General features: G+C 46.1%; 2 protein-coding genes and 1 pseudogene across 2 annotated transcripts; 2 read left to right on the top strand and 1 right to left on the bottom strand.

Annotated features, from left to right (window-relative positions):
* The first annotated feature begins 9,742 nt into the window (after nt 1–9,742).
* Nucleotides 9,743–15,223, top strand: LOC124693012 (phosphatidylinositol/phosphatidylcholine transfer protein SFH13-like). Its single transcript, XM_047226454.1, has 14 exons — nt 9,743–9,854; nt 9,948–10,254; nt 10,355–10,454; nt 10,625–10,891; nt 11,979–12,056; nt 12,140–12,241; nt 12,319–12,368; nt 12,467–12,566; nt 12,681–12,779; nt 12,883–13,002; nt 13,229–13,391; nt 13,524–13,882; nt 14,438–14,512; nt 14,740–15,223. Exons 1-14 carry the CDS (start codon nt 9,848–9,850, stop codon nt 14,758–14,760), a joined length of 1,848 nt encoding a protein of 615 aa, XP_047082410.1. The 5' UTR covers nt 9,743–9,847; the 3' UTR covers nt 14,761–15,223.
* A 1,282-nt stretch (nt 15,224–16,505) lies between these two features.
* On the top strand, nt 16,506–18,765 carry LOC124693013 (GPI-anchored protein LLG1-like). The gene is made up of 3 exons (XM_047226455.1): nt 16,506–16,905; nt 16,999–17,058; nt 18,135–18,765. Exons 1-3 carry the CDS (start codon nt 16,821–16,823, stop codon nt 18,482–18,484), a joined length of 495 nt encoding a protein of 164 aa, XP_047082411.1. The 5' UTR covers nt 16,506–16,820; the 3' UTR covers nt 18,485–18,765.
* A 522-nt stretch (nt 18,766–19,287) lies between these two features.
* LOC124690578 lies at nt 19,288–24,800 on the bottom strand (annotated as a pseudogene).
* Nucleotides 24,801–25,215: the final 415 nt, after the last annotated feature.

Below are 25,215 nucleotides of genomic sequence, written 5' to 3'. Positions count from 1 at the left end.
CGAGTGACGAAAGTTCTAAGGTTGTGTTGTGCTTGTTGCCACTAGGGATAAAACATTGGCGCTATGTCCGAGGATGTAGTTGTTGATTACATTACGCACCATACTTAATGCAATTGTCTCGTTGTTTAGCAACTTAATACTGGAGGGGTTCGGATGATAACCTCGAAGGTGGACTTTTTAGGCATAGATGCGGTTGGATGGCGGTCTATGTACTTTGTCGTAATGCCCAATTAAATCTCACTATACTTATCATGTCATGTATGTGCATTGTTATGCCCTCTCTATTTGTCTATTGCCCGACCGTAATTTGTTCACCCAACATGCTTTTATCTTCTGGGAGAGACACCTCTAGTGAACTGTGGACCCCGGTCCATTCTTTTAATACTGAAATACAAATCTGTCTGCAATACTTGTTTTACTGTTTTCTCCGCAAACAATCATCTTCCACACAATACGGTTAATCCTTTGTTACAGCAAGCCGGTGAGATTGACAACCTCACTCGTTTCGTTGGGGCAAAGTACTTTGGTTGTGTTGTGCAGGTTCCACGTTGGCGCCGGAATCTCCGGTGTTGCGCCGCACTACATCCCGCCGCCATCAACCTTCAACGTGCTTCTTGGCTCCTCCTGGTTCGATAAACCTTGGTTTCTTTCTGAGGGAAAACTTGCTGCTGTGCGCATCATACCTTCCTCTTGGGGTTGCCCAACGAACGTGTGAAATACACGCCATCAGAGTACGAGGCTCTACTACACGGACTGCGCATCGCTAAGGAAATAGGGATCAAGCACATTATCTGCTGCGGAGATTCCGACCTGGTAGCACAGCAAGTAGCCGGAACCTGGAACGCCAGAAATTCCGTCATGGCGGCTTACCGAGACGAAGTTGACGAGATCGCCAAATGCTTTCTAGGATACGAAGTCAAGTACGTCCGGAGAGACGACAATGCAGCGGCAGATATGCTATCCAAGCTCGGATCCGGCAGGAAGCCAATTCCGCCTGGAATTTTCCTGGAGCATTTACGGATACCCTCGGTGAAGGGCGCTAACCCGGAAAACCCAGAGGTGGCAGTATCTCCGGCTAGAGAAGTGATGGCTATCATTCCGGCTTGGACGCAGCCTTTCCTGGACTACCTCATTGATCAGAAGTTGCCAGAGGACGAGGTCCTCGCAAGACAGATCATTAGACGAGCAAGATCCTACACAATTGTTGATGGACAGCTCTACAAACGAAGCACAACAGGGGTGTTTCTCAAATGCATCTCTAATCAAGATGGCATTGAAATCCTCAGAGAGATCCACGCAGGGGATTGCGGGCATCATGCCGCTCCCAGGTCACTCGTTGCAAAAGCTTTTCGGCTAGGCTTTTACTGGCTCACAGCTAAAGAAGATGCTGACAAGATAGTCAAGACCTGCCGAGGTTGCCAGTACTACGCTACTCAACCAAACGCTCCAGCCCAAGAGCTGAAGACCATACCTATCACCTGGCCATTTGCGGTCTGGGGGCTCAATATGGTTGGTAAGTTAAAAAGATCATCTCCTGGCGGTTTTGAATACCTCTTGGTCGCTGTTGACAAATTCAGCAAGTGGATCGAGGCAAAGCCAGTGAGAAAAGCCGACGGTGCTACGGCGCTAAAATTTGTCTGTAGCCTCGTGATGAGATTCGGCATCCCACACATCATCATCACAGATAATGGCACAAACTTCGCTCAGGGAGAATTGAAGGATTATTGTGAGACAATGGGGATTCGATTGGACCTTGCATCTGTGGCTCACCCACAATCCAATGGTCAAGTTGAAAGGGCTAACGGTCTAATATTATCAGGAATCAAGCCACGCCTTGAAGAACCGCTGCGACGAGCAGCTGGAGCTTGGGCTGACGAGCTGGACGCTGTCTTGTGGAGTTTGCGAACTACCCCTAACAGGTCAACAGGGTTTACACCATTTTTCCTGGTATACGGATCCGAAGCCGTGATTCCCTCCGACATCATCCACGACTCACCGCGAGTTTCCGCCTATAATGAAGAAACAGCCGACGAGGCCAGACAGCTATCTGTGGACCTGATCGAAGAAGCTCGGAATTTAGCTGACCAGCGCTCCGCCATCTACCAGCAGAAGCTCCGACGTTATCACAGTCGTCGAGTCCGGAATCGCTCGTTCATGGCCGGAGATCTGGTTCTCCGCCTTCGGCAGGTGAAAGACCATAAGTTGCAGTCCCCATGGGAAGGACCCTTCGTCGTTAGCAAAGTGCTTCACAACGGATCGTACTACCTTGTCGATTTCCGAGAGCTAAAGGATAGACCTGCTAACTGGCACCGGAAACGAAAAAGGGAGGATCCGGGTGATATCTACGACGAAACAGAGCGTCCTTGGAACATTGCACAGCTACGTCCTTTCCACACTTAGCATAGAATTACATACTTTGTAACAATATTATACATGATCAATGAAATAAAGCTTTTGGTTCACTCTATGAGTCATTTACCTCCTTTACTTGTTCATTTCTGGATCGTGTATGTTTTCCGACTAAAACCGCAGAGCTGGATATTTCCGCCTAGGCGTGTATGAAAGTTGCGATTTTCAAAAATCGTCCCTCAGGACGTAAGCTTAAGTTTTCAGATCGAAATGTTTTCTGTTGCGAACTCGTGGATTCCTAGTAGCGGTTTCCGGCACCTTGGCTGGGGGCTTGTTTCCGCGGTTATTGACGGATTGCCATTGGGCTCCCGGCTAAAGGTCTTCTGGCTCGCGGAAGGTCAAGCGAGTAAGCCGGAAAACATCAAAATCAGCACTTGCTTTCAAACAAAACGAAACATGCAAAATAATATTAAGGGATAGCAGGATAAGTTGTTTCCGCCCATGCATAGTTGTTTCGTCCGTAGCTACTTAAGAATCTAAAGTCTTATTACAAACCCTCGCTGGGGCCAAAATGATGCATTGTTTTTTCCGCAGGAAGAAAGTTTTCACTCCCCCTTAGCAGGAGAAGCTTTGCCCTTCGGGTCACTTTCCTCGGCATCCTTTGCCGGAGAAGACACGTCCTCGTCAGTTTCTTCCGACGAAGACGCAGCGCCGTCCTTGGGTTCCTCTTGGGGAGCATCCTTGGAGCTGGTCCAGGTAAACTGGGAGCCGGATTCCGCAGGACGTGCCTCCGCGTCACGCTTCTCCTGAAGTTCTGCTTCCAGGGGTTCGTCCGCGGGAAGCACGAACTTGTCGTAGAATTCTTCGTGCCGGATCCTGCGCGCGTTGCGGGTGTCGTAGCCGTTTACTGCATCTAAGAGCGCATTGACATTCGCGTCCGGAGGAACTCCGGAGGTCACCTGGTCAAGATCAAGCTCCGGGTTATGCGCCAAGCACATGGTCAAGGCCATCGCAGCTGCGCCTCGGGCTGATGATGCTTGAAGATCCGTCACCAGCTCCGGAAGAACGTCCATCTTTTGTATAAGCTTGCGAACTTTGCAAGTACGACTCCTTTTGATGGAAAAGTTGTAGCATATCTTCCGGGAGGCGGAGATGAGGTCTTTGCAATCATCGCCTGCAAGTTGAAGGAGATCGTCTCGGGGGAACAAGTTCCGACGCTTTTCCGGATACCCAAGAGGTTCTGCACGAGATAATCGGATATAAGTATACAGTTTGAGCACACGAGAAAGGTCGGAGCAAGCATTTGTATAAGGTTCTAGAATAATACCCAAGACGTTCTCACTGAGCACGTCCCAATGATGTTCCGCGGTTTCCATATATTTTTGGAGCCCAGTGAGTTCTTTTTGCTGCCTCTTGATGGTCTCGCTGTCAGCATTTCTTTTCAATACAAATTCGCCCTTCTCCCTGGCGTGCTCGGAGTTTTTCTCCGCCAGCTGTTTCTCGGCCTGCTCCCTTTTCAGTTCCGCCTCCTTTAGTTTCGTCTCCAATGCTTGGTACGAGGAGCGCAGGTTCTCAAGCTCCGAGGAGGCTGTGGCAAGGTACGAGGATGCACCTATAATAACACAGGTTAAAATCGCAATACGAATTCAGTGATAAGCAAAGGGCGGAAACCAACCTTGGGCTTCCGCCAGTTGTTTGTTTAGATCTGCATTCGCATCTTTCAGAGTCCGGATATTTTCCGCTTGACTTAAGGTAACGCGGCGCTGAAGGGCAATGTTTTTATGCAGCTCATAATGCAGCGCCTGCTGTTCCTGTAAAGTTAGACAGAGCAGGAGTAAAAATTCCGCCTGCTTCAGTGGATTCCTTTAAAGCATTATTGCCGGAACTTTTCCGCCATAATGCTTGGGGGCTACTGCATCGACTTAAAAATCTTTCCAGAAGTGATATTCGTCTAAGCATCTAAGAGCTAACGTACATCTACGTTTCCGCTTACATGCTTGGGGGCTACTGGGGAGTACCTTTTGCTTGCAGACGAGTTTGTCGAGAAAATGGCCGACGTTCTTCTTGAAGTCCTGAATCTCCGCTGTGGCGATATCAGGTTTCCCCGTGCGTTGTCCAACATGGCGTTGAGCAAGTCTTGTTCAAGTTCCCATTTCTCCGCCTCAGTAAGTTTATTGAAAAACTTAGTTGCGTATGCCTTGGGGGTGGAAGTGAGGTCAGTCGGATCTCCAAAATTCTTCGGAAATACGACAACATTACCGGCTCCGGTTCTTTCGGAAGAAGTAACCTCGGTTTCTCCTTGACCTTGTACTCCTGTTTCATCTTGAGCAGGTCCTTTGTCTTTAGGATCTTCTCCGCCCACCTTTTCGCTGCTAATCGGAACAATTTCCGGTGGAGTATTGGCGGCAGGAGGGGGAGAACGATCAGCTTGAGAAGGGGACGCTTGAGGAGCAGTATGAGACGTGCTTGGCGGAGGCTGGAGTGGGTGGACCTACAGCCGGAGACTTTTTCATGTACTTGGTGATGGGCTCTTGGTTGGTGGTCCGGGTGGCGGCGGTGCTTGGATTCCTACATGCAAGCGAAGGGGTTCACGTCATAAACAACTTTATCCAAGTAGAGATGTACCATACTCGGAAACTTACGGGGCGCCGGGGATGATGGGGCGCGAGCGTTTGCCAGCTGTTGCCAGCATTTTCAAACGTGCTTGCTCCGCTCTCTTTGAATTTAGCGGAGGGGGCTTCACGGTCTTTGGCTTCTTGGCGGAGGCCTCGCCGCTAGCTCCGGCTTCTGAGCCGGAAGCTTTGGCGCGGGGACGCTTCGAAGGTCGAGGGGCCGCCTTGCGGGGTGCCTGTTCCTCTTCCTCTTCTTCGTCGTCCGGAACCTCCTCCGCCCCGTCGCCGCTGACAGGAACACGAAGAATGGTGCGAAAGTTTTCCTCCGCCAGAGTATCGAGCTGGAAGAAATAAGCATATAAGTTAAGATCAATATCTGAAAACTTGTGAAGATTGAAGTAACAAAGGAAACTGAGTTTACCGGAGGACACTGGTCGTTGGTGTAGATATCCTTGATCAATTCCGGGACCGGCTGGCCCCGGCCTATCTTCACGAGCGTTTTGATTCTCCTTTTCAGAGAGTCAGCCGGAAGGTCGTGGCGGGTAGCCCGGAGCAGGTCGTCCACCCCGGTGTATGCGCAGATTAATCGCGCGTTATGCCGCAGTGGCTGGATCCGCCGGGTAAACCAGCTAAGTGTGAGTTGAGCTCCGGTTAGCCCATCATGGACTAGCCAAGATATTCTCCGCGCCGCCTTCTCCAAGATCGGAGTTTGGGCGAGTGAGGGAACGAAGCTCCAGCCTCGCAAGTTCTTCCGGAGGCTCGTTGACGAATTTGGGCAGGCCGTCGTGGACGTTCGGAACCGAGATTTTCTTTTCATAGAACCATCCGGCGTTCCGATGCTCGGACGGATTCGTGAGAATCGTGAGGTGGATACATGCGTCCAGGTCGGAGCATGAACGTCATGCTCCCACAGTTCACCATTACTTTTTCCTTCGTTTCTTTCTTCACTCGGAAGAAGAACTGCCATAACTTGACATCCGGACGGATTCCGAGATGCCCTTCGCAAAGTGTAACGAAGTTGGAGAGGAGGAGGTATGAGTTTGGGCAGATGTTGTGCGGCTGGAGCCCATATGTGCTGAGGATGGAGAGGAAAAACTTTGAATAGGGGAGCGACAATCCACGCTCCACCCAAGCTTTGGTCATGACCACTTCATCAGCTCCGGGCTTGGGGACGTCGGTGTCACGTATGAAGCTCCAGTAGACGGAGATCATACCCTCGTTCTGAAGCTCTCTGAGCTCCACATCAGTGGTTTCACAGGGCCACCATTGACCCCGTTCTCCTTCGCGGATCCGAGCTTTAGAAGCCCTCTTGTTTTCCGCTTCCTGTACCTTGGTTGCCATCCTTGGTTGACCTTCGAGTTCTTCTTGGAGCTCTTTAAGGGAAGGGATCCGGCCTGGAGTGGTGCTGGAAGATGCGGAAAATGGTTGAGCTAGCCGGATGTCGGAAACATATGGTGGTAGGAACGCAATGGGATCCGGGCAAATTGGTTCCACGGCATCTGGGTTCCGGGTTACTCGGAGAACTACCAGTGCAGTGAGGAGAACCGTGAGGCATGCTTCCGGCTGCACCCATGCGAGCTAATTTGAGTAACCGGAAAATCTATACTACAGCTACTGCTTCTTCTACAAGACCGGCGCACGTACCGTCAATGGCGCGGTGGTTCGACGGAGCTCCGGTGGAGTCGAGCTCGCCGGACTTGCAGGGGATCGCTTCGCGTGACCACGAATCGGCGGCGGACAGGATTTCCCGTTCAACCGTGGGAATCTTGGCACGAGGAGAAGCCTGGGCCGGCGACGCGAGAAGCTCACCGTGGCAAAGCTCGCCGGAGATGAGATCTGATGGGCGGCGCGGCGCGAGGAAGAAGACGAAGTGGTGAGGTGCGGTGAAAGAATGAGGAGTTACCGAGCCGCGGGGTATTTATAGGCCACGCGCGGAGATTCGGGATTCGGATCCAACGGTGGAAACGGAACGGTCGCACCGTTGGATGGATGACACGTGTTTTAGGTCAAGTGCGGTAAAACGACGTGGAGGTAACTTAACCATGCACTCCCGATATTTCCGGCTGAAGATTTGCATCTGCGAAAATTTAGCGCGGGAAAAAAGGAGGTTGTGCGCGGGAAAAAAGGAATCTCCGTTGCGATACCTAATCTGAAGACGAAGGATTTCCGAGTGAATGAACCCGGAATCAAGTAAAAGTTTTGAAGCTCTTCAAGATTCTCTTCGGATCCGAGTTGAATGAAGTAGGAGGAATGATGAATCTCGGAGAACTTCGGGGGCTACTGTTGTGGGTATCCTTTATGGGTATATCAACGGCATGGCCCAGATCCGGCAAGCCCGGGTGGCCCATAGATGGTGGTGAGGCATGTGGCCCATCGGGCGGCCCGATTGCTTGTAGATCCCGAAGGATGAAGTCCAGCCCAGGAACAGGAAGCCGGATCTCAACCGACCTACGAAGGAGGCCGGATCCGTGACGGCCCATGAAGTATCCGGATCCAGCACGTACTTAGAGGAAGGCGGATCCTTGACGTACACGGCAAGACATTGTACCGTAGTTAGGCAACTTGTATTCCGGCTAGGACTCTCCATGTAAACCCTAGATCCGTGCGCCTTTATAAGCCGGATCCTGGGAGCCCTAGAGGCACAACCACAACTCATTGTAACAACACGAAAGCGCCCAGATAATTTCAGACAAGCAGCAGTAGGCCCTGTCATCGTGCAGGTGTTCCGAAGCTGGGTAACTCGCGTAGCACCGTCCCGTGTGCACTCCGCCCTATGGCGCCTACTTCTTCTCCCCCTCGTGAGGATCCCTCCTCCGAGGTACCGTCGATTAGGCAACGACATATATAGACGTAAAACACTGAACCTAAGAGGACATTTTTTAGAATGAGACCAAGGCTAGCAAACCACTAGTGCACAATAGTAAGAGTGAAGATCTCATATGCATCAATTGATAGGACATAAAGTAGATGGAAGCGAGAGAGGACTAAATAAAATCAGGAGGTTCCCATACTGGCCTCCCCTGCGACAATGGTAAAACAAAACCTCTACGAAACCTCGCGCGACAAAAAAAAAAAGAACTGAAACGTCTTCTAACTCAACGGTACAGAACCGCGAGATGATTTCTTTCAAACCGAGTAGCTTCCAAATACCTGGCATTAAAAAAATGTCTAAGTCACAAACAGAAATGTTTATATTTGAATCAAATGATCGCTAATACTACCTCTATCACAAGGCTTAAGGCCTATATTTTTTTTCCAGAAAGCCAAACCAAGTAAAGTTTGATCAAATATTTAGAAGAATTTATGAATAAATATGATATTTTGTAGATACCATATGAAAATATATTTTATTATCTATCTAATGATATTAGTTTTGTACTTTTCATGTTAGTGATTTTTGATAAAAACTTAGTCGAAGTTAACATAGTTTGGCTTTCTGAGAAAAATATAGGATTTAAGTCTTGGGATGGAGGTAGTATTGATAAAGAAGTACCCTATCCGTTTTTTTTTTGCGGGGAAAGTACCCTATCCGTTATCTTATATGAAACGGTTTGGCAAAGGCAATCAGACGTCAAAACATCTTTGTAGAAGAGAAGGGAGGTTGTAGTCATTTGACGGTCGGATATACAGTGGTTTACAGATGGAAGAAAATTGCACGCGAAAACCAGTTTGAATTTCATCGAGTTTACACATCCGACGCGTTTGAAAGCTCACACGAACGGCGCATGATCCTCCACCCCACCCCACCGAGCCCCACCGAGCGGGGGCGCGTAGAGCTAGAGTCGGGGAAGGTGCCGTACGTGAGTACGTTGGCATCACGCACGCGATCCAAGGCGCATCCATCCATAACGACATCACCACCGGTCTGCCTACCTAGAGGGAGCCCCACGCGTCAGCCCGATCGATCGCACGTGAGCGTCGGCGCCTCCTGCTGCGTAACGCAGTCACGCAAAAGCGACGCGCGCGGGTAGAGAGCGGCCAGCCGTCCCGGTCAACAGCGACGCGCACGCCACCGACGGCTGGGCCCCGCCGCCTGCCCGCCCAACTCCTCCCAGCAGCAGTAACCGAGCAGCCGAGAAAGAGGCACTAGCAACGGCAGCAGCAGCAGCAGAGTAGTAGGAGGAGTAGGCGGAAAGGGAAGCGTGAGCGCGAGGGAGGCGGACGGAGAGCGACCTCGCCTCGCATCGCCTCGGCCGGATCAAACGCAACACACGCACGAGCGCCGGCCTCGAGCTCCGTTCCAGCGATCGGGGGCCTCGGTTCCTCCGTCCACCGGCGGCGGAGGAGGTGGAGGCGCTCGCGGCGGCCTCCCGACCGTCCGGATCGCGCTCCCCCGAGCGGCGGATCTCCCTCTCCCGCGGCGAGGTACGGATCGCCGCCCCCGTTTCGGGTTTCCGATTTCCGTTTTGTTCGCGCGCCTCGGGGTTCGGAACGATTGGATCTAGCTGCGGCGGCATCCTGCGTGATTCCCGAGGCGGTTGGGGGATCTCGCGCGCGGCGGGAGCATTTATTGTGGATTACGCGATCGCCCTTCCTTTCTGGAATCGCCTTTCTCTGGGGGTTGCTTCCATGCGCTGCTTCTGCAGCTCCACCCACTGCTACGAATCGGAGAAACTGGCCACGAGTTTGATGTTTTCCACTGCAACTCTCTGAACGAGTTACAACCTCTATTTGTTTAATCTCCCTCGGAGAAGAAGTACATGAGTTATGCCTGTATTTCATAATAACCTCTGTCGAAAAAGTAAACGAGTTATCTGTATTTGCCTGTCGCAGAGTGGAGGCTCGAGCGGCTATATACACACAGACTGACTGTCAGATCACTGATCAGTTCCACAACAGAGAGCGCGAAGCCAAACCCCTGATCATTTGCCCTGCATTTGCGGAGAATGTCAGGTATGTACACCTGCCAATTGCTCTGTATGCACGTAGGTTCACCCGATCACGCAATGCAGCTAACATTACGCGTGTTACGACGCACTGTCGCAGAGAGCAACATCGACGGCATAGAGGTATCGGGCAGCAATGACGAGCGGAGGGACGCCGACAACTCGGAGGACGAGCCCAAGCACCGCAGGATGCGCTCGCTGCGGAAGAAGGCGCTGCACGCGTCTACGAGGCTCACGCACTCGCTCAAGAAGCGGGGGAAGCGCAAGGTCGACTGCAGGGTGCCGAGGATCGCGATAGAGGATGTCAGGGATGCCGAGGAGGAGCAGGCCGTCAGCGCGTTCCGAGAGGTTCTGTTCGCCAGGGGCCTGCTGCCAGAGAGGCATGACGATTACCATATGATGCTGAGGTTAGTATATCAGATGGAGCTTTGCTCGCATCAGTAGTGTTTTAACCTGTCGAATGCCGGTTGGTGATTTACTCGTTCTGATGTATCCACTGGTATGCAGGTTTTTGAAGGCTAGGAAGTTTGACTTCGAGAAAGCAGCGCAAATGTGGGAGGAGATGCTGCAGTGGAGGAATGAGTTTGGCACAGATACAATTTTGGAAGTAAGAATACTTTGTCTATTCTCACAAGTTGTCATATGAAAAGAAATGAAACTCTGTACAGATTTAGATGTGCTTAACATCCACCACAGTATGAATTTGAAAGATTGCCTGCCATATAGTTTGCCTTACATTGCCGTGAATACTGATGATAATAACTTTACTCATTGAAGGATTTTGAATTCCATGAGCTAGAGGAGGTGCTGCAATACTATCCCCAGGGTTATCATGGGGTTGACAAGGACGGAAGGCCTGTCTATATCGAGTTGCTGGGGAAAGTTGAACCCACCAAGATTGTGCAAGCCACAACGATGGAACGATATATCAAGTACCATGTGCAAGAGTTCGAGAGAGCGTTCCGTGAGAAGTTTCCTGCCTGCTCAATTTCTGCTAAAAAGCACATTGATACAACAACCACGATATTGGATGTGCAGGGTGTGGTATGTTGATTGTCTTCTGCCTAAATATGGTTTCTTCATTCCAGTAAATTTTGTCTACACTATAGAGATGTAAAAACATTACCGAAAAGAAGCACTATTTGCTTTTCTTTGTTGCAGCGTTCTTTTGAAGCTACCTTTTGTTGTTTCTTATGCTTACAATCTGTACCGGGGCTGTATTGTAGTTACAAGAAGTTAGAAACATTGTTTTCCCTATCCATAGAAGGCATCTTCTCAGAAGATAATATGCTACGGCACCAACTAGAAATTTGGCAGATGTAGCAAACTAGCAACTCTTACTCTCTTAGGTTATATGCTCTAACAAAAAAGTGACAGTTATGATTTGTGGAGCTGTCAGTGCTTTCAAAAATCATATACATTACTGATTTGTGAAATTTCTTTAAGAGAACCCTAGTGACTAAATTAACTAGGCAGTTTGGGGGCATGAGATCCTTGGAAGTTAGAGAAAAAATAGCAACATGTGCCTTTTCTATAACCCCGTAGTTCAGCCTTACAACGGATTTGATTCTAATACTTAGATTCCATTTCCCAAGAGTTTGGGATGAATACACCCTGTACAAAATAATACAGCTGTAAATTTCCTCAGAACTTCCGATATTGCTTGAATTGCTTTGGTCCAGTAGCTCTGCTTTTTTTTTTGGAGCAAGAACTGTAAGGCTTATGCCCCACAGTATTTTATTAGAAAAAAGAAGAGAGCACTGTACAAATATTTACAAGAATGGTCTATTAAACTTTCTCTTAACTGCTGAAAAAATGAGCTCGAAAGTGCCATCCAGCTCCCACTCAATCTGCAAATAATTCCATGTCTGCAGTGAAAAAACAGATGAAGCCAGTCCTCTGTGGCATGCGTTGGGCAGAGCTCACAATGAAAAACATTTGAGACATGTAGCTCTGCTATTTCAGTCCAACTATAAGCGATTAAGCATGTATGAACCAGGAGATGTTTATTTTAACATAATCTTTTTAACTTTATCTCTTCTAGTGCTGTTTAGCACATTGTGCCATCTGCAAAATAGTTGAAATGACTTTTGTAACTGTTGATGTTTTTGTTGTGTTGCCTGTTGTGTAGGGCTGGAAGAACTTTGGTAAGATTGCAAGGGATTTAGTGCGCTGCGTGCAGAAAATAGATGGTGATTATTATCCTGAGGTAAGTTTTACCGGTTAAATATATGCCTGTTGTTTCCAGTTTTCCACCTTTCTGATTACCAACCAGTGTGCTAAATTATGCAGACACTACATCAAATGTTCATTGTAAATGCCGGAGCTGGTTTCAAACTGATCTGGAGCACTGTGAAGGGACTTATTGACCCCAAAACATCATCTAAAATTCATGTAAAAACTCTTGCAAGCTTTCCACGTTTACCACATTGTGATGTTTTTGTTGCTTCATACCTAATCTTCAATAACAGGTTCTAGGAACAAAATACCAAAGCAGGCTCCTTGAAGCTATTGACGCAAGGTTGGTGACCGTAATCTCATAGTATTTTATTTGGATCCTTTAGTGTAAGATTGATTTTTCATGCTTGTGGTACAAAGCTTACTAGATTATATCTGCAGCCAATTACCAGATCTTTTTGGTGGTTTGTGCACATGCTCTAACCAGGGAGGATGCCTGAGGTCCAACAAAGGCCCTTGGAGTGATCCTTTAATCATGAAGGTATTTTTTTTCTGAATCTGCTGATGCTTTCTTACGGTATCATCTTCCTTATGGTACAAGAGGACAACTAACTTATCTGCTGCAGCTGCTTATGAACTTTACTTCTTATTGCAGATTGTACATAGCATGGAATCATCTTCGCTGAGGGAAATTGCGCAAATATCTGATATAGAGGAAACAATTACAGGCTCTTTAAGATTGCGTGCACTCAAGGCAAGATTTTTGAAATATTCTATCTGTGAGCTCTCATTTATTCAATCAGTTAGTCTGTTCTTTTCAGTTTTAACGTTTTATGTGCTGTTCCTTCTTATTTCAGTTACCAGAAAGAATCAGTGATACATCAAATGCTGAATCAAGTTCAGATGTTGACGATCTTGGATCCCCGATAGCCCCTGAAGATGTTAAGTATCATGGTTTGGCTCCAGTCCGTGAGGAAGTAAGTTATTGTTACCTTAATTCTGCCATTATATCAATAGCTCATATGTATTCAGAAGAACACAAGGAAATAGAAGATATTTCCTTTTGGTTTCCGCATGTCTAAATCTTAATGATTAGGTTGTTGCTCCCTCACAACTGAAGTGTTTGTTTGTTGCTATATAGAGCTGTCATAACCATGCTGTGACATTTCTTAACAAAATCTGTCACCTGTCTTTATAATGTAGGCCAGGGAATCAGGATCAACAACATATGGCCGTTCTGAGGATCAGATTCTTTTAGTGGATAAAGCTGTTGAGTCCAATAAAAGATATAACATTGCTGGAAATGTATTGAGCCAGTACAACTCACGACAAAATACATCGAGGAACAGAGTTTCACCTGAGCCAGGTATCTAAACGTAGTCTGTATGTACTGGTTAAGCAAAAGCTCACTGGGCGCTGTTAATATTTCAACTCAGTTATCTCAATAAGGTGCCTATATAGTCCCTCTGATACTTAAAATGTGAGTTGAAACTAACAGGTCGCGCCCTGAATGACCATGAAGGAGATGCAGCCGAGGGGATTTTGAAATTATTCTCAAGAAAAGTTCTTGCTGTAATTGTCAAAGTGCTCTCTATATTGCGTTTGTTCACTCGTCACCGGCAACAGTTGGAAAATGTTCATCTGCATACTGCAACCGTACCCAGTAATCCAGCGAATCTTCAGATAGTTAAGGAAGACAGAGTAAATCCTTGCCTGGAGCGTCTGGAAAGACTTGAGTCGATGTGTAATCAACTCAGCAGAAAGCCTCCCGAGATCCCACAGGATAAGGATCGTGCTATACAGGATTCTTTTGATAGAATAAAATCCATTGAGTATGATCTTGAAAAGACAAAGAAGGTATTTGTCTAACACGTTTTACAGCCTTATGGTGCTTACAGTTATTTCGAGGTTTATGGTTTAGAATTGTGTAGTGATTTGTAGTAGTAAAGTGGAACCTCTGTTCTGCTTGACTTTATAAAATAAACAATATAGGCTCAAGGGATTATAAAATATTATTATTTATTGAAATATGCAGGTTTGTGATACACCTGAACTTCTGTAGCACCTAGTCAAAGAAGTACCGAAAGGAGTTCGCTAGAACCGAGTGTCCAGCCTTTGCAAGACAGTATCACGATACCAAGAGATATCTTCTTAAGGACCGCTAGATAAATATTCCATGTGCACTTTGTAACTTTGAAATCTTCCACTGCTATTGTGAGGCCCATTATTATGAAACTGCATAACATCTTGATTAAAAAAAAGCACACTGCCACGGGCACAGTGCATACTTGAGTCCCAATTCATCAGATATCCATTTTTTATTATATAACTGATAATCTGGTCTTAATTTGTTCTTGTATTATTTCAAATGTTTGCATATTTATGTAGTCTTTTTTGGATCTGTTCTTCCAGGTATTGCATGCAACAGTGATCAAACAAATGCAGATGGCTGAGACATTGGAGTCTGTGAAGGAGTCTGATCATAGGGTAAGCAATACCATACTGTGTAGTTGCAATTTCAAGAATTCCACATATAGAATTTCAGCGCTGGATACTACTTTTCAGTTATTCTTCAGCGGACAGTAATACTGATTTGGGATCTAAAAGGGACATGTTCAGTTTTTCACTTAGTAGTATGCATCTTGGATTTACTATATTAGCCATTAAATTTGTTAGACACTAAAGTTTGCTTTCCTTTTTTGGGCTTGGTGCAGAGAAGGAAATTTTGTACATAATAAACTTACAAGAACGTACATGAACAAGAGAAACAGAGATGGCGGCTTCAATGTCTCTGCTTTCTGACAGAAAGTTAACCAGCAGTGCGTTGTATATGGTTGCTATCTCGCTTTTCTTTTTGGCCAATCAAAAAGATGAGCGATGCTTAGTGTTAATAAGAAGGATAGATAGTTGGTGACCTGAGAAAAACTGAGCGGATAGTCAAAGAAGAGCGTCCTGGAAGATACTGAGTAAATTGAATTTCCCGGCATATATATAGACCAAAAGTAATTTAAAGAGGAACCCAAACGCACAGCTGAACGTATGTCTATGTTCTGTGTTTCCTCTGCCCCTTTGAGCCTCCTGATCTGCTACTTGCCTGTATGTATCGCCCCAATGCTCCTTTGCATTGTCATTGTCATTGTCAGAACAGTTGAGGCTTTGCTCTCATAATTAACAACATTCTTTGGTTGATAGCTTCAATACATATACCAGTTTTTCGTCCCACTTTGTACTTCCTTCTTTTGTGCCGCAGCAAACAAAACAAGCTGGACATGACATTACATCATTTTTTTTTGCATATGGTGAAATAGCCAGAAAGTGACATTGAGTGTTGCTCTTTAATACTGTCACTTCATCCTTTGTTCAGTGACAGGCCAAGCGATTTTCTCACCCAAGAGAAACAGTCTTGGGTTGGCTTGGCCACGTTCTGTTTGACAAAAATGGGCACTTACTTTATTGATGACCGTCGTTGATTGGTACAAGCATCATTGGTGGTGGATCGCATGTCGATGAAGTGGTATTCTGCCGTGCCGTGAGCTGTGGGGCACTTGGAAGATATCCACCAGACTAGCTGGCAACTGGCACGTCGTTCTTGCGGGTATCTTTGCTATTAGTAGGAAGCAGCCAGCTGCCCGAGTGGAGACGGCATCACGGTAGAAGTTTTGAACTGTTGAAAGGCTCAACAACCATTTTGAGTTTGACTACGTCCATGACAAGTACAGCCTCCGCTCGATCTTTCAGAATACCAACACCATTATTTCAGGAAAAAGCAATCAAACAACATGTTTAAATTGTTGGAGAGCTGAGAATACGAATCACCATTATTAAAGATGTAGCTATCGGGATAAATATTGCGAGAATAATGCTTCTCGCGGTAACCATGAGAAAAAATCTAATATGAAAGACGAGAAAATAAACCTTTCAATGCCACCATTGACACCGGCAAGAAGATCTCGTAGTCGAACGATGTGTTAAAGAATAAATATCATGTATTTTTCGATAAAAATCACTTATTGTAGATGATGCGATCTCTATTGACAAAAGATGATGCCATCTCTATTGATAGAAGATGGCGGACAAAAACTTAAACTAATCCATTGAAAGCTATATTTTTATTAGAAACTCATCTCATAGATCAGGTTCCTCACTTCTCGAAGCCGTCAAAGCCTGCCAGAGGAGGGGTCTTCGAGGAGAGGCGGTGGCTAGGTTTACCACTCACGAGATCGTGTAATTTGATTTGCATTCTGATCAACCTATCACCTGCCATTTGTGGAGCTACCATATGAAGAACTTTCTTGCCACAAGAAGCACTAGCAACAAAGATTAATGAAATGAAAATGTTGACCGCTTCGCCTATCTGCCGTCTCTGTCCCAGTCCCAGGTCTACCGTAAACCTCTGTCGCTCGCTCCCGGAATCATCTCACCGTCATCAGGGCAGATAAACAAATGGGAGAAAACACCACACCGATAAACGCCGAACAAAACGCGTCCGCGTGGTCGCGTCGTCCTCTCTCCTTCCCTCTTCCAGCTCCTCCAGCTCGCAGCATCCGGCGCCACTAATTAATTGCAGCTGTAGGCAGGCAGCAGCAACAGAGCTTACAAGCACCAGCGCGGAACGTCGAGGCGCGCACGTGGGCTCGCAGTCGCAGCTTCTCCTCTCCTCTCCTCCACCAGCGCCGTCCGCCACCGGCGGTCTAGATCCGACAAGGCGAAGCGGGGTTCCAACCTCGGGGAGTCGCAGCAGCAGCAGGAGCAGCGCGCGGAAGCTCTCGCGCTGGGTCGGAGGGACGCGCGCGCGATGGCCGCGGGCCGTGGGTTCTTGCTGCTCCTCTTCACCGCCGCCGTCCTGGTCGGACTCGCCTCGGCTTCCCCTTTCATCTCCGGTGCGTTTGCGTGCTCTTTGCTTCGGTACTCCTTTCCGCCTCGATCGCTCGCTTTGGTTTCTGACATAGTTTGTTGTGCTGATGCTTGAACAGACAGCGTGTTCCAGGGGAGCGCCGGATCTACGGGGAGAAGCTTGCTGCAGGCCAAGAAGAGTAAGTTCCCTTTCTCATCCTCCTGTCTAAGCTCCACCCTCTAATTCATGCTTGTTTCGGAATTTGTTCTAAAGCCGAGGTTGAATTCTGGTGCTGTTAGTTAGATGCTCCGCGTAGATGCAGGGAGTGCGGATTCCCTGATCCGTGCTAGGCCGAAGAAACGCATGCCATGTCTTCAGATCGGGGTAGCACCTAGCACTGGTGGTGCCTTGGATTGATTTCATCATTGTTCCTGCAGATGGAGAGCAATTTAGGAATAAGGGATGGTTATTGTGAACCAAACTCCGGAATACTGTGATGGTTGAGGTAGATGAGTGGGGGAATTGGGGGATGTGAGGGCCATAGCTTTCCGATGATGTTACCGATTTTGAAGTCCTGAGATGGTTTGCCTACCAGACCGCATTTCATGCTCTGACTGATAATAGCATCTAATTTGGAGATTAGAGACCGGCTTTCTATGTGGTGTGGTGTTTCGAACTGGCTGTTTGCTGCCACCGTATTCTAGATGAAAGGATGCTTGCGTTTTCTTAATTACTATGTTCATCCGTAGGTAGAGAACACAGTAATATAGTGCTGCAAAGGATATTTGTTCAGCTTGTGATGGTAAAACAACAGGAAGTTGCTGTATGGTAAGACGTGCGGTGTCCAGATAGTGAAAAGCCTCTATTTGGTTGTCCGGTTAGAAGCGTTAAGCTGTTTGTCTAACAAGAAGTACTATGCTATTGTAACAAATTAGCTGAGGTGATCATAGCATGTTTCTGCAAGTTAGCAAAAATTAATTAGGCGCGTTTGTTCTAGGCTTCTAGCTGCAAATAACCAAATGTTTCGAGGCAGCTCATAAGTACATATTCTTGTATTTTCTCTTCAGTAAATAATACATACAAGATAAAATTGCAGTACCAACTAACGTCAAGCTAGATCCAGACCCTCAATCATCAACCATCATTGTGATGTGTGCTGTCTGTGGCATACATCTATCCATGGTTAAGACTTTTCGGAGGGAAAAAAATGTTTAAGACTTTTGGTACCTTGATCTAGTATACTTTCTGTTTATTACTCATACCTATGCTTATCAGGTTGCCCGATGAACTTTGAGTTCCAAAACTACACAATCATCACAAGCCAGTGCAAAGGGCCGAAATTTCCTGCTAAGGAGTGCTGCGGCTCTTTCAAAGAATTTGCATGCCCGTTCAATACGTACATCAATGACGAGAGCAATGACTGTGCGTCGACAATGTTCAGCTACATCAACCTCTATGGCAAGTACCCACCAGGCCTGTTTGCCCATGAGTGCAGAGAAGGCAAGGAAGGGCTTTCTTGCGACGGAGTCCCCCAGCGAGAGGTTGTTGCTAGTAGTGGCCAAAGAGCTCAAGGCAGCTTGCTTGCTTTGATTACTCTCGTGTGTGTATCATTGCTGTTCCACTGAGTGATGATAATACCACTATTTCTCCGAAGATTTGTTAAGTGATGATGAGGCATGAATACGCCTGCTGCTCCTCAACGGGATCTTGACATCTTCATTGTTGTAAAATCGCTTGTAATTTTAATTTATGTCCGGTTGCATATTCTTTGGAGTCTCAGCTGATTGCCAACTTAGAATTCATCCATTTTCCGTTGTATTGTACCTCTTACACTATATTATGTCTCACTCACGTGTATAATGGTATCTATTTTGGTTGGTCATAGAAAGGAATTTGTTAAACATCATGTCCCAGTGTCCCTAGCTTATGCTAGTGTCAGAAATTTTCTACTGGAAGTGTTGAAAAAAAGTTGCGACAATAGGTTTTCCTATTTATAAGATGCTTTTTTTTTGCCGTTAAGTTGCCCGTTTTATTTTCTCTAAGTGAATTTTCATAGAGATTGAGCTGTCTATCCGCCGGGAAAAATGGCTCTTCGTAATCCATTTGATGGTTCCGCCAGTGCCATTTCATGATAAGGTCAATATTTGTTCGGGTTCGGCTCAAATCATTTTCCTTGGGCATCAGCACGTGTAACAAATATTAGACCGAGCAAACAAAAACTGACCAGTCAAGTAAATAGACCACTTCAGGTATTTACGATCATTGGCATAGTTGACACTGAAATAGAAAGGACAAATACCTTATACCATGTACTATTCAGCAAGACATTATTTCTCTTTTACACAACCCAAAACTCAAATTTACAGCACATGAATGTAACATTGTAGAGACTGTTCAAATGTGACACCAAATCATTCACAAGATTATGCTAAATGTCCATCACTTGTGAACATTTCAACCCATATCCAAGAGGGAATAATGGATCATAGTTAGATCCTCCAACATTCATAGGCAGTTGGTTGACAGATCTAAACCAAGTCACAGGCAATGTGCCCACAAAATCATAGTCTCCAAAGAGGCAATCAGCAATTCCCATGCCCTCACTTCCGGGTAGCCAGGCAGCAACTAGAGCTTCTACCTTCTCAAGAACTTGTGGCTCAATCTCCAAGGGCCTTCCAGATATAACAATCACCAGGGTGGGGACTTTACTAGCAACACGAGTAATCAGATCAGAGCCATTAAATGGAATACTAAGGTCGGTTCTATCTCCCGAAGATTCAGCATAGGGAACCTCCCCGACAACAACAACTGCATAGGAAAATTTGCCAGTTTCAATGGCAGATTCTGTTGGGCATTCCTTATACTCGACTTCAGTTTCCACTCCAACGGATTCCCGTATGGCCTCTAATATGCTTGTACCTGTTGGTTTAGGTAACATAGATAGCTGAGTTCAAAATAATATTGTGCAGTGCAGGCTTAACAAGAAAATGTTTAAAATAAATACCACTGCTACTAAAGATGATGATGCTTTGGCTTGAAAAGAAAAGGGAAATGTGCTATATGCATATCAAGGAAACATTGTGTCTGAGCTTAATTTCCACCCAAAATCCAGTTATGGAAATATGAAATGCCCACAGCTTGTTCAGTTCTGCCTTGTGGTTGGTTGTAGCTTCTTTTGAGGCATCTTGTATGCTGTTGTTTTGATATAGACCAGTAAATTGGTATCGTGGCGTCTTTCGTATATTGTTTTGGCTTTCAGTACAAGACATGAAACACTTTAGCCTAAAAATGAAACTGTCCCTACATCCAGTTCAAACATCTTAAACTTCAATTTCTAAACAACAGTTTCACGTTTTTATGGATCATGACACCTGAATACAGGTAATAGATTTTCCGTAGCTACTTATCAGCTAGAAGCCTATCTAGAATTTCAAAGGAGAAACATTTTATCTAGTACACAGGTTTATGGCAAGTGTTCCATCAAATACAAAATGTCATGCATATATTCTTACGGATTTGAGTTTTTCTTTTCTTACCAAGAGTTATCCTTCCACTCTCTCCAGTGGCAGCTATCGTCCATCCACCGCACTGATATCCAATATTGTCAGCATGTGTCCCTGCAACGAGTATTCTTTTTTCGTTTTTGGCTAATGGAAGGAATGGTTCCTTCTGATTCTTGCCATTTTTCAGAAGCACTAAAGACTTTCGAACGGCCTCACGTGCGAGCAGCCGATGCTCCTGAAAGGTTAATAATTGGTCATGTATTCATATCAAACATAGTAAGTGAAAAATGTGAGGCAGTTCAAACGGACAGCAACAATGAGAAGAATTGACAGGAACCAACATATTCATTGATGCACAAACATGCATTTTAGAAATGACAAGGTTTTTAACAATATATCTTCTAAGCTCATGCAGGTCATATACTGGTGCACGGCTACTCTACGTTTACGGTTGCCTCTTTAACGGGTGGAACATCGCAACCTCTTTATGGAGGTATCTACACGATTGGAGGATACAGCGAGGGATATTTTTTCCCAACATGGGTGACAGCGTGACACCTGTCTAGGTCCTCCGGCTTAGACTTTATGTATGTCTTGTATTCTCACACAGTTTTGCTTTCGTATACTCTTACTAGTTTGTGACTTTGTGGTTGTAATAACTATACTGTTACGGCTGTGTGCATCCTAACTATACAGAGGCCGGATTCTTTTACTTTAAAAGTAATAAAGCGCCCTTTATAAAAAAAAAATGCATTTTACCTTACAACCAATTACGTCGAGTAGAGCCGGTTCTGAAAAGGGATGCTCAAACACTCCAGATATGAACTTAACCCTTAGAATTCGCTCCACAGCATCATCAATCCGTGACGCTGGTATCTCCCCTGTCTCCACCAAGGACACGAGATCTTCCAAGAACTTCTCGAATCTGAAAGGGATCATAATCTGTAGAGCTCTGAGCAAATGTGAATGAACTGGTTGCAGCAGAATATATTTTATGTGACCAGTTAATGAATTGTACCATATCCATTCCAGCGTTAACTGACTTTGCAATGCACTCGCGATAGTTAGAACCTTTAGGCTCGCTGAGCCTGTCGAGAGCCTCCCAGTCTGACACCACAAAACCCTATGAACCAAGAGTTGCACAAATTGTCATGTTCACTGTTCATAACCAAAGCTTGCATCAATCTACCAATTAGCCAAACACCATAGGCTTCACTACCTGGAAGCCTAGCTTGCCCTTTAAAACATCTGTGAGCAAAATAGCGACTGACATGCAAAGGTTCCCCATTCCATTGAGAGTACGATGCCATGACCGTCGCCACCCCTTGAGTTATACAATCAGGGTAAGGTTTCATGTGGATGCTTTCTAGATCTTCTGGAAAGCAAATGGTGTTTCCTTCATTGATTCCCTTATGAGTACCACCATCTCCTACGAAATGCTTGGCACAAGCAAGCACATTATCGCTGCAAACCACAAAAACTCATTTGTACAAACGTATACAAAAGTCACACCCAATTCTATACCCGGCCGGGATACCTCGGCCAGGATTTATAAAGTCCGACCTAGAAACAAAAATGTCAAGGCCTGAGCCCTGGTTTGAAATATAAATAATAGCATGTTAATTTAATTTAATTAGTTTTGAACTAAAAGTAGATTATTGCACCTATTTTTCAACAAAAAACTTTCCCTACGTTCCAAATTATAAAATGTGTCTATATGCATCCAAATTAGGGACATCTTATAGGACCCCCTATGTCTCGCTTTTAGAAAGTTGAAGCGCCGCCTCGCTCACGTACTCCGGCTTTACGGGCCTAGCCCGTGGCGCGATTAAGGAAAGCAATCAGCCAGCCAACAAAAGCAATCTGCCAGCCAAGTACCTAGTATGACGAGCAACCGTTCCCTTCTGCTCTTTCTCTGAAAGATGGGATCAACACATATATTGGAAAGTCGACTATGTTCCAATTTGAAAGACGGTTCGTAAAGAAAGGTAGGATAGGTGCAATCCATTCGGTTCTTTAATGCCAGCCCTGGGAGTGGTGCGATAGATTGTACACAAGAGTGGGTAAAAGCCGTTCTTTGTTACTGGAAAGCCTTTGTTCCCTATAGGACTGTCATGTGCACATATAAGGAGTCAAAATAAAGCTGAAACCAGATACATGAAGTGTTGACCCTGACGCATTTCGTTATCCATGAAGAGATCGCGGAGATCCGTTTTATTCTTTGTTGACTACCAAAATACCGCCTGTATACTTATATAAAGAAATCCTGATCATCTGCGCCACTATAAATAAAGGTTCTCTATTAAAAAAAGGTTCAGATTTAAAACAAAACGCTAGGAAAAAATTGTTCACTAGGTAAAAAAAATCAGATTTTAAAGAGAGTTCACTAGAAGAAAGGTTACAAATTTAAAATTGTTTTAATATAGTTTCAAAAGTCACGCTCAGCCCTATATTTGGGCATACCTTGGGCCGGGCCCGGAACCGAAGCCGTCGAGGCCTGAGCCCAATCTGGCTCAAAACATTAAACAATTGTCTGTTTATTTAATTTAGTTTTTTTAATTAAAAAGATCGAGTAAAATAAAAAATTACTGCACCTATCTTTCAACAAAAACAATAGAATTTATGCACTTCGGGCTTTTGGGCCATTCTTAAGGCAGAAAGAGCCCGAGCCCTATCTGACCGTCGGGCTATGGGAATGGGCTGTGCATGCATAGGCTACCAGGGTTCAATTCATCTGACCGGAAAAAAATCAACGAAATTTTCGAATTGGGAAATTTCAAACAATGAAGTCGTGATGCCCAGCACATTGTCGCATTGTGAATTATCCAAATGTCAATGTGGCTCATGTTATGAATGGTACCCCTTTAAACATAGGTTTTAGAAGGGTTCTTTCGGAATATAAATGGAATAGATGGGTTCATCTCGTTTTACGGCTTATGAGGGTGAAACTTTCTGATAGCGAGGATTTTTTTTTTTTTGCTGGGACTCACTTCCTCGGAATTATTTTTGGTCAGATCTATGTATCTCGATTTACTTCAAGAACCTTCTGAATACTCTAAGAAATATATGTGGAAGATTAAAGTGCCACTTAAAATCAGAATTTTTATGTGATTCTTTCATAGAAAAGTCATACTCACTAAAGATAACATTACAAAACGCAAATTTGCTAAAATTCTTTGGAGAATGATTCACATGGCTTTCAATATTTCACCGCCTACTAATATCAAGAATTTGTTTGGTAACTGGCTGATTTGTGTGATAAAAAAAGAAAAAAAAATCACATTACAATGAGTGTGTGCGCTCTCCTATGAGCAGTATGGAATGTCCGAAATGATTTTTTCTTTAACAAAAAAGTTTGCCATCGTTTCTGCACGTTATCTCTTTGGTTACCCACTGGATCTATATGTAGTTCTATCTTCAGTCGTAGTATGTGCGCAAGGACATGGATATTGGGTGCAACCGTTTGGTGACGGTAGCACGGCATTTATACAGTCGGTGCGGCTGGCCTTCTGAGAGACGACATACATGAACAATTTGTCGCGTCTTGTCCTCTTTGTCATTTTCATTTGGTTTATCCATGTTAAGACTTTAAGTGATCCGTGATTTGTAATGATTGTGTAACTTAAATTCTCGATACAGTAATAAAGAGCCGTATGCATCAATTGATTCAAAAGCTGGGGCTGTCCCATTTCGGAAATAAAAGCAAGTACCTAAGCGAGTGGAGGAAGGGGTAACCGTGAGGGTGATCTGCCGGTGGCTGACCCTGCAGGCCGGTGACGAGTGTGGTCAAGGAGCGCACCATCTCTGGGTCCTCGCTGTAGCTCTCGTAGCATCTTCCCCACCTCGGGTCCCTACACACCTGCTCCACACCAAATGCATCAGCAGACACAATAGTATGCAGCTACTTAATCAGCACCAATCCGGTCCGGAGGCCAGGTTTCTGAATTTGACTCACGGCGAGGCATGGCGCGAAGGTCCAGTGGTAGCCGGTGGCGCGGACCTCGAGCGCCGTGGCCTGGCCGATCCTCCGTAGGAGCTCCGCGTCCCTGGAGGCTCCGAGGCCAACGTTGTGGGGGAAGACTGTGGCGCCGTAGACGTTGTTGTGCCCGTGGACGGCGTCGACGCCGTAGAGGACGGGGATGGCGAGGCGGGACGCGAGGGCCAGGCGCTGCGTGTCGTCGACCATGCGTGCCCATTCGGACGGGGTGGCGCGTTCGCTGGGCGCGCTGCCGCCGCCGCTGAGGACGCTGCCGCCGCCGAGCTCCGTGAGGGCGCGGGGCGACACCACGACGCGCTCGACCTGGGCCATCTGCCCCGCCTTCTCCCGCAGCGTCATGCGGCCCAGCAGGTCCCGCACGCGCGCCTCCACCGGAGCCGACGCGTCCTTGTACAGCAGCGGCGCCTCCTCGCCACCTTGCGCTGCCGCCGGTGCCGCCATTCAAACACAACGGGGTGGATTCTGTGTGTGTCTGCCTGTCTGTTCGCGCCACCCGGGGCTAACGTACCGTTTTAAATACTGACCGTAGAGGCCTGGCCAGCGGCACACACACACACCCGGCAGCACACACACGACTGACGACACACACATGACATGAGGGATGACACACTGTAAGAGCTAAAAATTCTTTTCTACAAAGCAGCAAAGGTTAGCTACAATATGTGATGTACACATAAGTACCTAACAAACATCGACAACAACATGAACTAATAGTTAAGGACGATATCTGTATAAAAACATGAAACAACTCCACTTGATTGGAACAAAGTAACCACTAGGATATCCCAACTTTCATGCGCTCATGTTGACCTGCTTCGTCGTCGCAGGTGGCCGCCACCCAGACCAGGTCCGACCG

This window comes from Lolium rigidum, chromosome 2 (assembly GCF_022539505.1).
Source record: "Lolium rigidum isolate FL_2022 chromosome 2, APGP_CSIRO_Lrig_0.1, whole genome shotgun sequence".
NCBI classification, from domain to species: domain Eukaryota; kingdom Viridiplantae; phylum Streptophyta; class Magnoliopsida; order Poales; family Poaceae; genus Lolium; species Lolium rigidum.
The sequence above is the reverse complement of the archived record's forward strand: the minus strand, read 5'-3'. Positions and strand labels throughout refer to the sequence as shown.